The sequence below is a fragment of the Coenobita brevimanus genome, chromosome 23 (genome assembly GCF_032717465.1).
Source record: "Coenobita brevimanus isolate Jiangsu-jjx chromosome 23, ASM3271746v2, whole genome shotgun sequence".
NCBI lineage: Eukaryota > Metazoa > Arthropoda > Malacostraca > Decapoda > Coenobitidae > Coenobita > Coenobita brevimanus.
In genome coordinates this window covers 53,789,771-53,802,587 of record NC_136976.1, presented here as the reverse complement: position 1 = coordinate 53,802,587, position 12,817 = coordinate 53,789,771, and the positions used below count along the sequence as shown (strand labels likewise).

Sequence of the window (12,817 nt, the reverse complement as noted above, 5' to 3'; positions counted from 1 at the left end):
CAAAATACAGTCATGCAGTGACTTTTTTATTTCCATGCTCAACTCCCTGTTCCTTATCACTGCATTTAAAGAACCAGCACCTTTTCTTCCCTGTTGTACCCTTTCAAGCACTTCACCCTCTAAACTTCCATCATTATTCATCACACTACCCAAGTACAGTACTTAAACGCACTCACATTTTCCATTTCCTCCTCATCCAGCCTGACTGTACATTCAGTGACTGTTTCTCTTGAAGACAGTAACTTTACCTTTCCCTACATTCACCTTTAGATTCTATTTCTTACACTCCCAAACTCATCCACCAAGCCTTGCAGTTCCTTTTGTCTTCACCTAACAATACAGTATCATCTGCAAACAACAGTACAGGGAGTTTCCAAACATGCCCTCTGTCATTAGGGTCATTCCAGCATCCACTGCCCTACCTTCCATCTCTTTTATAACCCCATCCACATACAGATTGAACAACCACAGGGACATGACACATCCCTTTTTCAATCCAACATTCAAATAGAAAAATTCACTCAGTTCATTATCCACACACACTGCAGCCTTAACACCCTCATACATACCCTACATGGCATTCAACAACTTCCCATTACTTCATATATCCTTAATACTTTCCACATTCCTTGTCAGTCCATCCTGTCATATGCTTTCTCCAAATCCATGAAGGCTGCCTACAACTTCTCTCTCCTCTCTTGAGACTTTTCCACTAAAGACCTAAGAATGAGTATCTGATCTTCACAACCTCTTCCCTTCCTAAAAACCTCCTTATTCTTCTCCAACTATTTCCTCTGTTATTTCCCTAAATTGGTCAGTAAGTATCCTACTATATACAGTACTTTTCCTATTACTCTAAGAAGACAAATGCCCCTATGAGTACCACACACTTCTTTTTCCCGTTTTCCTTGTTGCAGGGGAATAATTAAACATGACTTCCAATCCTCCTGGACTATACCTTCCTCCCAGGCCAATCTGCACATCTTCCATATCCATTCTATTACTGTCTCTCCCCCGTGCTTCAGCATTTCATCACACACTCTATCAATTCGTGGGGCTTTCACCAGTTTGACTTTCCTCATTGCTTCCACTACTTTACTTCCATCCTACTAATTCCTTTCTCTCTTGTCATCTCCCTCCTCCTCCCAGCTATTCCCCAGCCACTTATACTCACCTTACTTTCATTCTGTAGGTTCAATAATTGATTAAAGTGTTCTCTCCAATTGCTCACTTTTTCACTCTTCTCCACTAGCAATATACCATTTTTATCTTTCACTTCGCAGCTTACTTCTTCATCACCCTGTCTAACTTACTTTACATCATTCCAGAGCATTTTCTTACATTCCCTCCACTGTATACTCTAATTCCGTCCAAATTCCTCATCCACTCTCCTCATACTCTCTCTTACTAATCTTTTCATCTCTCTCCTCCTTTCTACATATACTGTATAGAACTCTCTCTCCTGTCTCTCAGCTTCCTCCATGCACCTATTTCTCATCCACTTACCATATACTTTCTTCTTTTGTGCTGCGGCCTGTCTCACCTCTTCAATCCACCATGCAATTCTTTGCACTCCCTCTTCTGTTCACCCCACACACCACCTTACATGCTGCACAGATTTTCTCTGTAAATATCTTGCACACACCTTCCACATCCCCCATCTGCTCCAAATCATATATACCCAATAGCTCCTCCACTTCTGACTTATATTCTGCCTTTTTTCCATCCTCTTGCAGCCTTTCTACCCTCCTTGTATGGACTACTTCCTCCTGTCCTTCTCTTCTCCTCCTTTTCTGTTTCATTTGGACCTTGACTTTCATTGCCACCAAGTGGTGGTCAGAAAGTCCACTCCCCTAACCTTTGTATGCTCTTGCATCCATTACACATCTTGTCATTCTGTCATCCACGCACACAACCAATTATTGCTGTCCATACATTCAGTTCACCACCCTCCCTTCTCATCACTCGCCACCTATGCCTGTGGATGATTTTGTGTCTGAAGAGGGCATTGGCTATCACCAACCCTCTCCCTGCACAAATGTCCACTTGAGCACTGCCATTCTCATCCACTTCTGCAGGCACACCCCACTCACCAACTACTCCATCCCCCTTCACATTTCCTACTTTTCCGTTCATATCTCCAGTCAAAATCACTCTTTCGTTCTTTTCCAGCTTTTCCATGCACACTTCCACATTTGTCCAGAACTCTTCTTTCACTCTATGTGCATGATCTTGTATTGGTGCATACACACACACACACACAGTCACCCACATTTGCAGTCCAGCGTTCAATCTTACCCACACAGTCCTTGAGCTGACGGATCCATACTCTCATTTACAGTATTCTCCTTCCATCTCTTACACACAGCAATACAAACTTCTTTTGCCCCCTCATTCTCACCCACTTCTGTGCATATACTCCATCCATACTCCCATTCTCTCACAGTCGTACTTCTCCATTTTGTCTCAGTTAGTCCACATACATCCACTTTTGCATCGTCATGCACCTGAACGATCTCACTCTCTTTCACCTCATTGTTCACACCCCATACTTTCCATATCGCAATCCATACTATGTCCTTTGTTTGGTCCTTAGTCGTCAACTGTTGGTTAGTCTTTGTCAGAGACTTTTTGTTTGTATTTTAAGTTATTTTCCGGAGAGTGACACTAACCTTCCCCCAATGCACTTGCTTTCATGCAGGGAACATGTATTGGTTGTCTATAAGGTTACCACTTAGCACTATAAATGATTTCCCAGTTTACAAGAAATAATTTGGCTTGCCACTCAGTGTAGAGCTACCCAAAAAGTACAGTACACTAAGTGGGTGGATGATGGGCGTCCTCTCCTACCACTACTGTGATCTGCTGTAAACTTACTTTTTCGCTTTCTTCCGTGAATTCATATGTGTGACATTTGAAATTTTGGCTTAGAAACTAACTTGTACTTCTAAATGCTATATTTCACTTGAATGCTAAAATGTTATATAAGTATAGAGTAGCTTTGTGAATTTCTTTTTATTGAAATCAAGTAGTTATTGAAATTGAAAAACAGCTGCATCGTGGAAAGTATTAAGAATGTGTGGAGTAGATGGGAAGTTGTTGAATGCCTTGAAGAGTATGTGTGAGGGGGCTAAGGCTGCAGTGTGTGTTGATAGTGAACTGATCAAATTTTTCTATTTGAAGGTCAGATTGAAACAGGGATGTGTCATGTCTCCATGATTGTTCAGTTTGTATATGGATGGGGTTATAAAAGAGATACAAGGTAGGGCAGTGGATGTTGGAGCTGCTCTATTGAGAGAGGGCAGTGTTTGGAAACTCCAGAGAGTTATGGATCTAATTTGGCATCTTCCCTTACCTACATTAATCCGTCGACCAGAGGCTACATGCCTTGGGGACCAGATGCAGATGCAGATATGGGTACACTTTAGCAGTTGATACTGTGTTGTTAAGTGAAAACGAAGGGGAGCTGCAAGGCTTGGTGGATGAGTTTGGGAGATTGTGTAAGAAACGTAATCTAATTGTGAATGTAGGGAAGATCTTGTAAAGTTATGAGAGAAATAAAGTCAGTGAATGTACAGTGAGGTTGGATGAGGAGGGAATGGCAAATGTGAGTGCATATAAGTATTTGGATAGTGTAATAAGTATGGATGGAAGTTTAGAGGGTGAAATGCTGAAGGGCTACATCAAGGGAGAAGGGCTGCTTGTTCCTTGAAAGCAGTGATAAGAAACAGGGAAGTGAGTATGGAAGTGAAAATGTTACTGCATGACAGTATTGTGGTACCAGCTCTAACATATGGAAGTGAAGCTTGGACAGTGTTGGAGGGACAGAAGTCTAGAATGAGAGCAGTGGAAATGAGTTATCTGAGAGGAGCATGTGGAGTCTCATGGAGAGACAAACTGATAAATGAGGAAGTGAAACAGCATTGTGCTGTGGATGTGGATATGATAGGAAGCATTTTGAGAAACACATTGGTTTGGCCATGTGGAGAGGATGGAGAGAGACTAATGAGGAGAGTGTATGTGAGTGAGGTGGAGGGGGGGAGAGGGAGGGGGAGACCAAAGATGAGATGGAGTGATGGAGTGGAGAGGCATATGGGTGAGGGATGTGTGATCTGGGAGAAGGGCAGTGAAATGACAGGGGACAGAGCAACATGGAGGCAGTTTGTTTGTGGCCACCTCTTATGGGAATAAGGCATCTGGCAATAAATAGATAGATGGACAACTGGTTATGAATAGCATTATAATACACTGGTACTGTAATACTGTTTTCTATTCTATGGTACCATGTTGTAGGTTTTTTACCAGTAGTGATTTAAGTCACCAGTCTAGTGAAGGTAAGGCACTGTGCATGTTATGGTTTAAAACTCCTAGCAGTAGTTGGAGATTTTTCAGTAATGTAATGCTATTGGGGTGTTAGGCCAGTCATGTTCCTTTGAATGTTCCTAGCCCAGGCCATAGCTACATTTCACAAGAGGTATTATGCGGCTGCTTAACCCCTTAACCGCGGGGCGTCACTTTCGTGACGCTTGGGAGCAAAGGATCATATCGCAGGGCGTCACTTTTGTGATTCTGTGTTATTTTGAATTAGCCCGGGCTTTCAAGTGGTGGCTTGTATCATCTATCAGTACTGCCAGTGTCCAACACTAGTCAGCACTCCTAATCTCATCTGTACTCCCATCCATTGTTGACAATTTAGCCATTTCTCCCCGTTCTTGACTCCCTCCCTACCTCCCCTCCATTACCCTATCCTCTCGCCTGCCCATCCTTGCTACGCTAAGTGAATCTTCCCTGGAATTTTTCACTGATTTCATCCATTGAAATAAGCCCTATGCCCTATTCTTATACCAAATAATATATACAAGAAAGAAATAAGGTAAGTGAGAGTGCCATACACCTAGAATTGTCTAATTATCACCTGACAACACCTCACGTGCACTCGTTCGCTAATTTTCGCTGTTTATTTCCCCTTGAAATATGCCGTATAATCTATTTTCGTAATAATAATATATATAAGAAAGGAAGGGAGAAGCCTAAGTGATATTTACATTCACCTGGAACTACCTAATTATTGCAGGCCACCACACTGTAATCTACGTTAAGTAAATCTTCCCTGGAATTTTCCACTGATTTCATCCACTGAAATAAGCCCTATGCCCTATTCTTATACCAAATAATATATACAAAAAAGAAATAAGGTAAGTGATAGTGCCATACACCTGGAATTGGCTAATTATCACCTGACAGCACCTCACGTGCACTCATTCGCTAATTTTCGCTGTTTATTTCCCCTTGAAATATGCCGTATAATCTATTTTCGTAATAAATAAACATATAAGGGGGGAAGGGAGAAGCCTAAGTGATATTTACATTCACCTGGAACTACCTGATTTATTATGTATTGTCTTGGTTTCCTGCCAATCATTTCATTGCCATATATTAGCAGGTCTCACAAGGCTAAAGTTGGTAGTATTGCACTCACCCTAGCCAGGCGGCAGGAGGTCACCACTATCAGTTCTCTGTCATCCTTCAACGTGAAGGTAAGTCTGATTCGCTCCTGCTAACTTCCGCCGCTTTTTAGCGCCATTCAAAGGGCCCTGTGACCTTTACCCCCTACTAAACCTCGTGTGGAAAGAGGTAAAGGGCTGACAATTGATAAAGAATGACTACGATCTCTCTATCGAGTAAAACAGTGCAAGTGGAATTGTAAATAATGTGTAAATAATGTGTAAACAGCAAGTGAAAGCAATGAATGTAAATATACGTGAACAGTGGAAAATAGTTTTATAAGTTACTTCAAGTGACAGCGCATAAAACAGTGTAAATAAAACAGAAATGTAAATAATGTAAATAAAATAGAGAACGTAAATAGAAATGTAAATGAGTAGTATTATAAGATTATGAGTATATGCACTAGGAGTAATGAAACTGAAAGTTTCACTCTAGCATGTATGAATACTATGAATTATGAGAGTGAAGGTGAAAGTGACATTCACTCTCAATGCTAGTATACAGGACGAGAAAGTGAATGCTATGTATTTTACTGAAAGAAATTGAATGCCTGCAGTGACAATAAACTACTATTACTGAAGGAAACTTATGGATAAAGACTGTAGATATATATAAGTGTTATATAGTAATAGAAATATAAACTGTGAGTTTTTATGAATAATAAATGACAGAACACCAGCGGCGAACTAGCGCAAGTAGGAAGGTCATACGCCCTCATAATTTTCATTGCTTTCAGTGTTTTTTTTTTTTTTTTTTTTTTTTTTTTTTTTTTTTTTTATAGTATGGATTCCAAACTATTTGAGAATCATAGAATAGTGTTTCTAGTGATAATATCAGGCTGTGGTAATCATATTACGAGTTGTCAGGAAGTATAAAGTGGAGACTTTGGTACCCAACTTCAGAGGTCTTCACATGTCCTACGATACTCGACGAAGGCTCAACAAACACCCCAGGAGAAAGCTGAAGGTATGTGCCATAAGCATATGTGATTTTAATATTCTAGGACTAATAACTGATTTTTGGCAAATATTTTTAGAGAGTCTATCGGAGCGCAAATATGCCCGCGGGAGCAGCAAGAAAAAGCAAAACAAGCCCGCGGTTAAAGGGTTAAAGTGAGGAGTGTGTGCAGCAGCACAAGCTATTGATTTTTTGATATGATGCTTAAAGAATGAGTGATCAAAAAGAGGACTTATGTACCTAGGAGGAAAGTATGGAAGCTGAAAAACCAAGTAGTAAGGGATGCCTTCTATAGCAAGATGAGGAGAGTGGTGACTGAACAGGGAGGTGCAGACAGAGGCGTTAATGAACAGTACAGAGCCCTCAAGAACAATCTCTTGAGAGTTACTCATGTAACCTGCGGTTGGACAAGAGGACCACCAAGACATAAAGTAACTTGGTGGTGGGATGAGGGTGTAGAATCTGCAGTTAAGGAGAAAAGAAGGCTTTTCCGGGAATGGAAGAAGCATAGGGCTAGAAGAGAGGTATACAGGGTGAGGTGTGAGTCACAGAGACTTTTACCTGATAACCTAAATCATGGGGAAAGGAATCATATGATATTTAAGGTGGCAAATCAGATGAAGAGGGATAATTGGGATATTATAGGTGAGCAGTGTGTGAAGAATGATGAAGGAAGGGTAGTGGTGAACAGTGAGGATATTAAAGATGCATGGAGAGAGCAATATAGTTGGTTGTAGAATGAAGAGTTTGACTGGGACAGGGAAGGTTTGGAGCCAGCAGATCCAGTGTTTGGCCCTTGGCCTTTGATTGATGCTGCTACTGTGAGTGAGGTAATAGGCAGGATGAAGGTGGGGAAGGCAGCAGGTGTGTCTGGGTTGTCTGCCGAAATGTTGAAGGCCTCAGGAGATTTAGGGGTGAGGTTAGTCACTGACCTGATAAATATGATTATATATGAGTGTGTTGTCCCAGATGATTGGCTGAAGAGTGTAATTGTAAATGTGTATAAAAGGAAGGGTGATGTCCTCGAAAGAGGAAATTATAGAGGTATAAAGCTTTTAAATCAGATAATGAAGGTAATGGAGAGAGTTTTAGAAGGTATGATTAGAGAAAGAGTGAATATTGATGAGATGCAGTATGGGTTTATGCCAGGTAGGGGGACCACTGATGCCATATTCATTGTTCAACAGCTTCAGGAAAAATATAGTGGTAGGAGAAGGGAGCTGTATTTTGTTTTTGTTGATTTGGAAAAAGCCTTTGACAGAGTCCCTAGAGAGGTGGTGAAGTGGGCAATGAGAAAGCTTGGCTTGGAGGAGTGGCTGGTTGGGGTGGTTATATCTATGTATGTGGGTGCTCGCACCCAGGTAAGAGTGAATGGAGATTTGAGTGATGAGTTTTCCGTGAATGTTGGTGTGCATCAGGGGTCAGTTTTGAGTCTCATGTTTATCATGGTACTTGAAGCCCTCTCACGTGACTTTAGAAACTGACTCCTGTGGGAGATGTTGTATGCTGATGGTTTGGTGTTGATTGCAGAGAACGAAAGGGAGGCGGAGGAAAGGTTTAGGAAGTGAAGAGATGGTATGGGGCACAAGGGCTTAAGGGTAAATGCAGATAAAACAAAAGTGATGATATCTAGGGTTGGTGGCGGTACTGTCAAAGGCAAGGGAGAGTGGCCATGTGCAGTTTGCCACAAGGGCGTGGGAAGTAATTCTATTTTGTGCAGCATTTGTGATAAATGGGTGCACAAGAGATGAAGTGGTATCAGAAGTAGACTGCGAGATAATGCTGATTTTATGTGTACGGCGTGTCGGGGAGAGCAGGTGGAGATTGTCAGGCGTGAAAGGATTGATGCTGGTGAATCTCTTGAGTGTGTGGAAGAGTTTAGTTATTTGGGAGACATGTTGTGTGCTGGAGGTGGGGCTGGAGGTAGCTCTGTGGCTAGGGTGAGAAGTGGTTGGAAGAAGTTCAGGGAGCTCTTGCCTCTTCTGACATTGAGAGGGCTCTCCATATGTGCAAAGGAGTCTTTGTATGCAGCATGTGTTAGGAGTGTAATGCTGTATGGTAGTGAGACCTGGGCAGTAAAGAGGAGGATATTCGCCGGCTCAGAGTTACAGAAATGACAATGATTAGGTGGATGTGCGTCTCTGCGTGCAAGGTCTGGGGGGGCTGGGTTTACGGTAGAAGAGTTGAGAGGTAGGATGGGACTGGAGTGTATTGGTGTTGTGACGAGGAGAGGTAGATTGAGATGGTTTGCACATGTGGAGAGGATGGGGGATGATAATTGGGTGAGGAAGGTGAGAAGTGTTAATATTGGGGGTGGGGTTATGAGGGGTAGACCGAGAAAGACATGGGATTAGGTCATTAAGTGTGACCTCAGGGTTAAGAGACTGAACAGGGAGGCTGCAATGGATCGTGCAGTGGGGAAAGTCGCCATTAGGTGACCAAGGCCGACACATGCAAGCATGTTGGAGCCTGTAAAAATGAAACGACGAAGGATTTATGACTAATAAAAAAAAAAAAAAAAGGCTCTTGGTAGTAGTAATTTATTGTAATTCTAAAAGAGTTCTTTACTTGTTAATTTTTTCTTGCAGCCGTAAGCTTTCTCGGTCGTCATCGTCATCGTCCACTAGTGATGAAGAACCAAGAACTAGAGAGAAGAAAATTGATGAAGTTGATAGACTGGCAGAGCTGGAAAGAGTCAGGTATGTTATAACTTAATGGCATACATGTTATAAAAATAATTGGCTAGAAATTGCTCTTACTTTTGCACTTTTCTCTACATGTAATTTTTTAAGTACTGTACTTGAAATGATGAGTATGAACAGATAAGTATATATTATGGTGGTTAGGAGCCTCCACTTTTTCAGCAGGTTTACCAATGAGTTCACTTCATGATTTGTAAAAGTTTTTTTTAATTAAAGTACAATATACATTCATTTTGTGCTGTACTCTGAAGTCAGTAGTTGTCTTAACCCCTGAATACCGAAGCACGTCAATGTACGTGTTGACTACTTTAGTCCCCTCAGCCGAATCACATCAGTATAGCACGCCTTGTAAAAAACTGCCTGCACATTGCTCTTCCCCGATTGTGACATATATCCCTTCAAGCCAATGAGAACTAACCCCTCCGGCCTCGGGTTGGGTGATCCGGCCACTCTTGGGGCAGGGAGGGTCACCCCCCCACTCGGCCCACCCATTGCCTGAATGTTTCGTCATCTGTCACGTAATAACCCTCTGTGAAGACCCTCCCACCCCTCTGTACGCCCCAATAGGACGTTGTTAGTCGAAGTTTACCCCTCCCCCAACCACGAGTCCCATTCCATCCCCCTCCAGCCCCCCCCCACCTTCCTCCCCTATTTTGTATACCCTTACCTACCCTACCTCCTCCCTCCCTTTCGGCTCCATACTACCCTCCTACCCCCAATAAACCATCGTGTGATAGCGAGCATGCAGCTTGGCTTGCTGTCCCCCCCTATGCCTCCCCTCCCCCACTCCCCCCACCCCCAACACATGTACACTTGCTTTATATGTATTGCCTCGATGTTTTTTTTTTTTTTTCTATGCCATTTCGTACCTAAAGATGATAAATGCTTCTCTGTATACTATTCTATTCATGCAAATTTGTGCAATCACAGGCATCTGAGCCCCATCCCCCCCACCACCACCCTGCCCCCTCCCCCCACCACCACCCCTCCACCTCGATATAGTAAAGACAGTTACATTTTCTCTTTTCCCTTGCATGCATCTGCAACAATATTGAACAATATTCTATTTTCCTTGATGGCAGTATAAACATTTGGTGACGACTTGAGCTGCCTGGAACCACTGTCTGACTCACTTCTTCTTCATTTCTGTAACATTCGCGGCCTTTCCTCTAACTTTCGGTCTGTTGAACACCACCTCTCCTTCTCTAAACCTCACCTTCTCTTTCTAACTGAGACTCAGCTGTCTAAGGCAACCGACAGCAAACCCTTTTCTGTATCCTCCTACTTTCTCTATACTCATTTCAAAGCCAAAGGTGGCTGTTGTGTATATATATGCAACGACTTATCTTGCTCTCGTGTTCCTGAACTCGATTCTTCTGAATTCTCAACACTCTGGCTTCGGCTTTCCTGTCATTCTCTGACTAAATATATCTGTGCTGTTTACTTATCCCCTAATTCTACTGACTATCAAAAATTCTTCGACCATCTTGCTTCTACAATGGAGTGCATTCTATCCATTTCTCCTTTCTCTGAAATCTCCATTTTAGGAGATTTCAATGTGCACCACCACTTTTGGCTCTCCTCTCCTTTCACTGATCCACCTGGTGAACAAGCCTACATCTTTTCTATCCTTAATGACCTTGAGCAGCTTGTACAGCACCCTACCCGTATCTCAGAATGCCTTGGAGAGAGCTCCAACATACTTGACCTCTTCCTTACAACTAATCCTTCTGCTTACACTGTTAACCTTTTCTCTCCGTTGGGCTCTTCCAATCACAACCTTATCACCTTAACCTGTCCTATCACTCCGGTATGGCCTGTGGACCCTCCAGGGAAATGTCGTCTGTGGCATTTCGGAGCCGCGGATTGGGGGGCCCTCAGGCAGTACCTCTTTGATTTTCCCTGGAATGATTATTGCTTCCATGGCCGGGAGCCATCTGAGTGTGCCTTGCCCATTACGGAGGTTATTCTCTCGGGCATGGAAGCATACATTCCTTTCTCGTATCCTTTGTCTAACGCAAGAAAGCCTTGGTTTAATCACACTTGTTCTAATGCTGTCCGCAAGAAGGAGAGGGCCTACAAAAGGTATCAGAGCCAACCCACCCCTGAATCACGTCTTTTATACATTTCTGCCTGGAATCGTGCTACGTCTGTTCTTCACTCTGCTAAAAATAATTTCATCCGTACTAAATGCTCTCAACTCTCCAACTTGAATTCTTCCTGCTCCTTCTGGCACCTTGCCAAAAACCTTTCTAACAACTTTACCTCATCATCCTTCCCTCCTCTTTTCTACTCTGATGGTTCTGTAGCTATTTCTTCTACTGATAAAGCAGATCTCTTCGCACAGACTTTCTCCTCCAATTCTACCTTAGACGATTCCGGTGCTGTTCCTCCATCACTTCTCCCCTCTGACTTCCTCATGGCTGACATTAAAATTTCTTCACCTGATGTATTTTCTGCCATCACTGGCCTCAATACTAACAAGGCATATGGGCCTGATGGAGTCCCTCCTGTTGTTCTCAAGAACTGTGCTTCTTTGCTTACACCCTGCTTAGGCAAACTCTTTAGCCTTTGTCTGTCAACTTGTACCTTTCCTTCTTACTGGAAGTTTGCTCTCATTCAGCCAGTCCCAAAGAATGGTGACCATTCCCAACCCTCCAATTATTGTCCAATTGCTTTAACGTCTTGTATTTCAAAAGTTTTCGAGTCAGTTCTGAATAGAAAAATTTTAAGGTATCTTTCCTATCACAACCTTCTTCCTGATCGTCAGTACGGGTTCTGTTAGGGACACTCCACTGGCGATCTTCTCACCTACCTTTCAGACTCCTGGTCATCCTCCTTTCAGGACTTTGGCGAAAGCTCTGCCATTGCCCTTGACATCTCTAAGGCTTTCAATTGAGTCTGGCATAAATCTTTAATGTCCAAACTGCCCTCTTATGGTGTCTGTCCTTCTATCTGTGCCTTCATCTTTAGCTTCCTTTCTGGTCGTTCTATAGCCGCTGTTGTAGACGGCCACCGTTCTTCTCCTAGATCTATCAACAGTGGTGTTCCTCAGGGCTCTGTCCTATCACCAACCCTCTTCCTTTTATTCATCAATGACCTTCTAAGCTGTACATCTAACCCTATCCACTCATACGCTGATGACTCCACCCTTCAACTTTCCACTCAGTTTCCACAACGCCCATCTCAGCAGTTACTTCAACAAACAAGGGATGAGGCTATGGCACACCTAATGTCTGACTTGGCTCATATCTCTGACTGGGGTTAAAATAATCTGGTTGTTTTTAATGCATCTAAGACTCAGTTCTTACACCTATCAACCCGACAAAATCTTCCACAGGTATACCCACTAATGTTTAATAATATTCAGCTTAATTCTGCATCATCCTTGAACCTGTTTGCGGTTTCATTTACTCGGGACTTATCTTGGAAAGATCATATTACATCTCTTGTAAAATCTGCTTCCAAGAGATTAGGTGTGCTAAGCCACCTCCATTCCTTCTTTACCCCTGCACAATTGTTGACTCTATACAGGGGTTTTATCCGCCCTTGTGTGGAGTACAACTCTCATGTGTGGGGAGGCTCCCCACATACAGCTCTTCTCAATAGGGTGGAGTCAAAGGCTTTTCCTGTCATTAACTCTCCTCTTA

The 12,817-nt window shown here is 42.7% G+C and overlaps 1 protein-coding gene across 4 annotated transcripts in view; it reads left to right on the top strand.

Moving 5' to 3' along the window:
- LOC145392979 (arginine and glutamate-rich protein 1-like) overlaps positions 1-12,817 on the top strand; it is a 113,362-nt gene that overhangs the window by 51,442 nt on the left and 49,103 nt on the right. For all 4 annotated transcript variants that reach the window (XR_013896085.1, XR_013896087.1, XR_013896086.1 and 1 more), the window contains exon 2: positions 9,054-9,164. Coding sequence is in view for 1 of the 4 variants with exons in the window: in XM_080267277.1 (XP_080123403.1) it covers positions 9,054-9,164 (111 nt within the window). In the remaining 3 variants the exon portion in view is untranslated. The remainder of the gene's footprint in view (positions 1-9,053; positions 9,165-12,817) is intronic.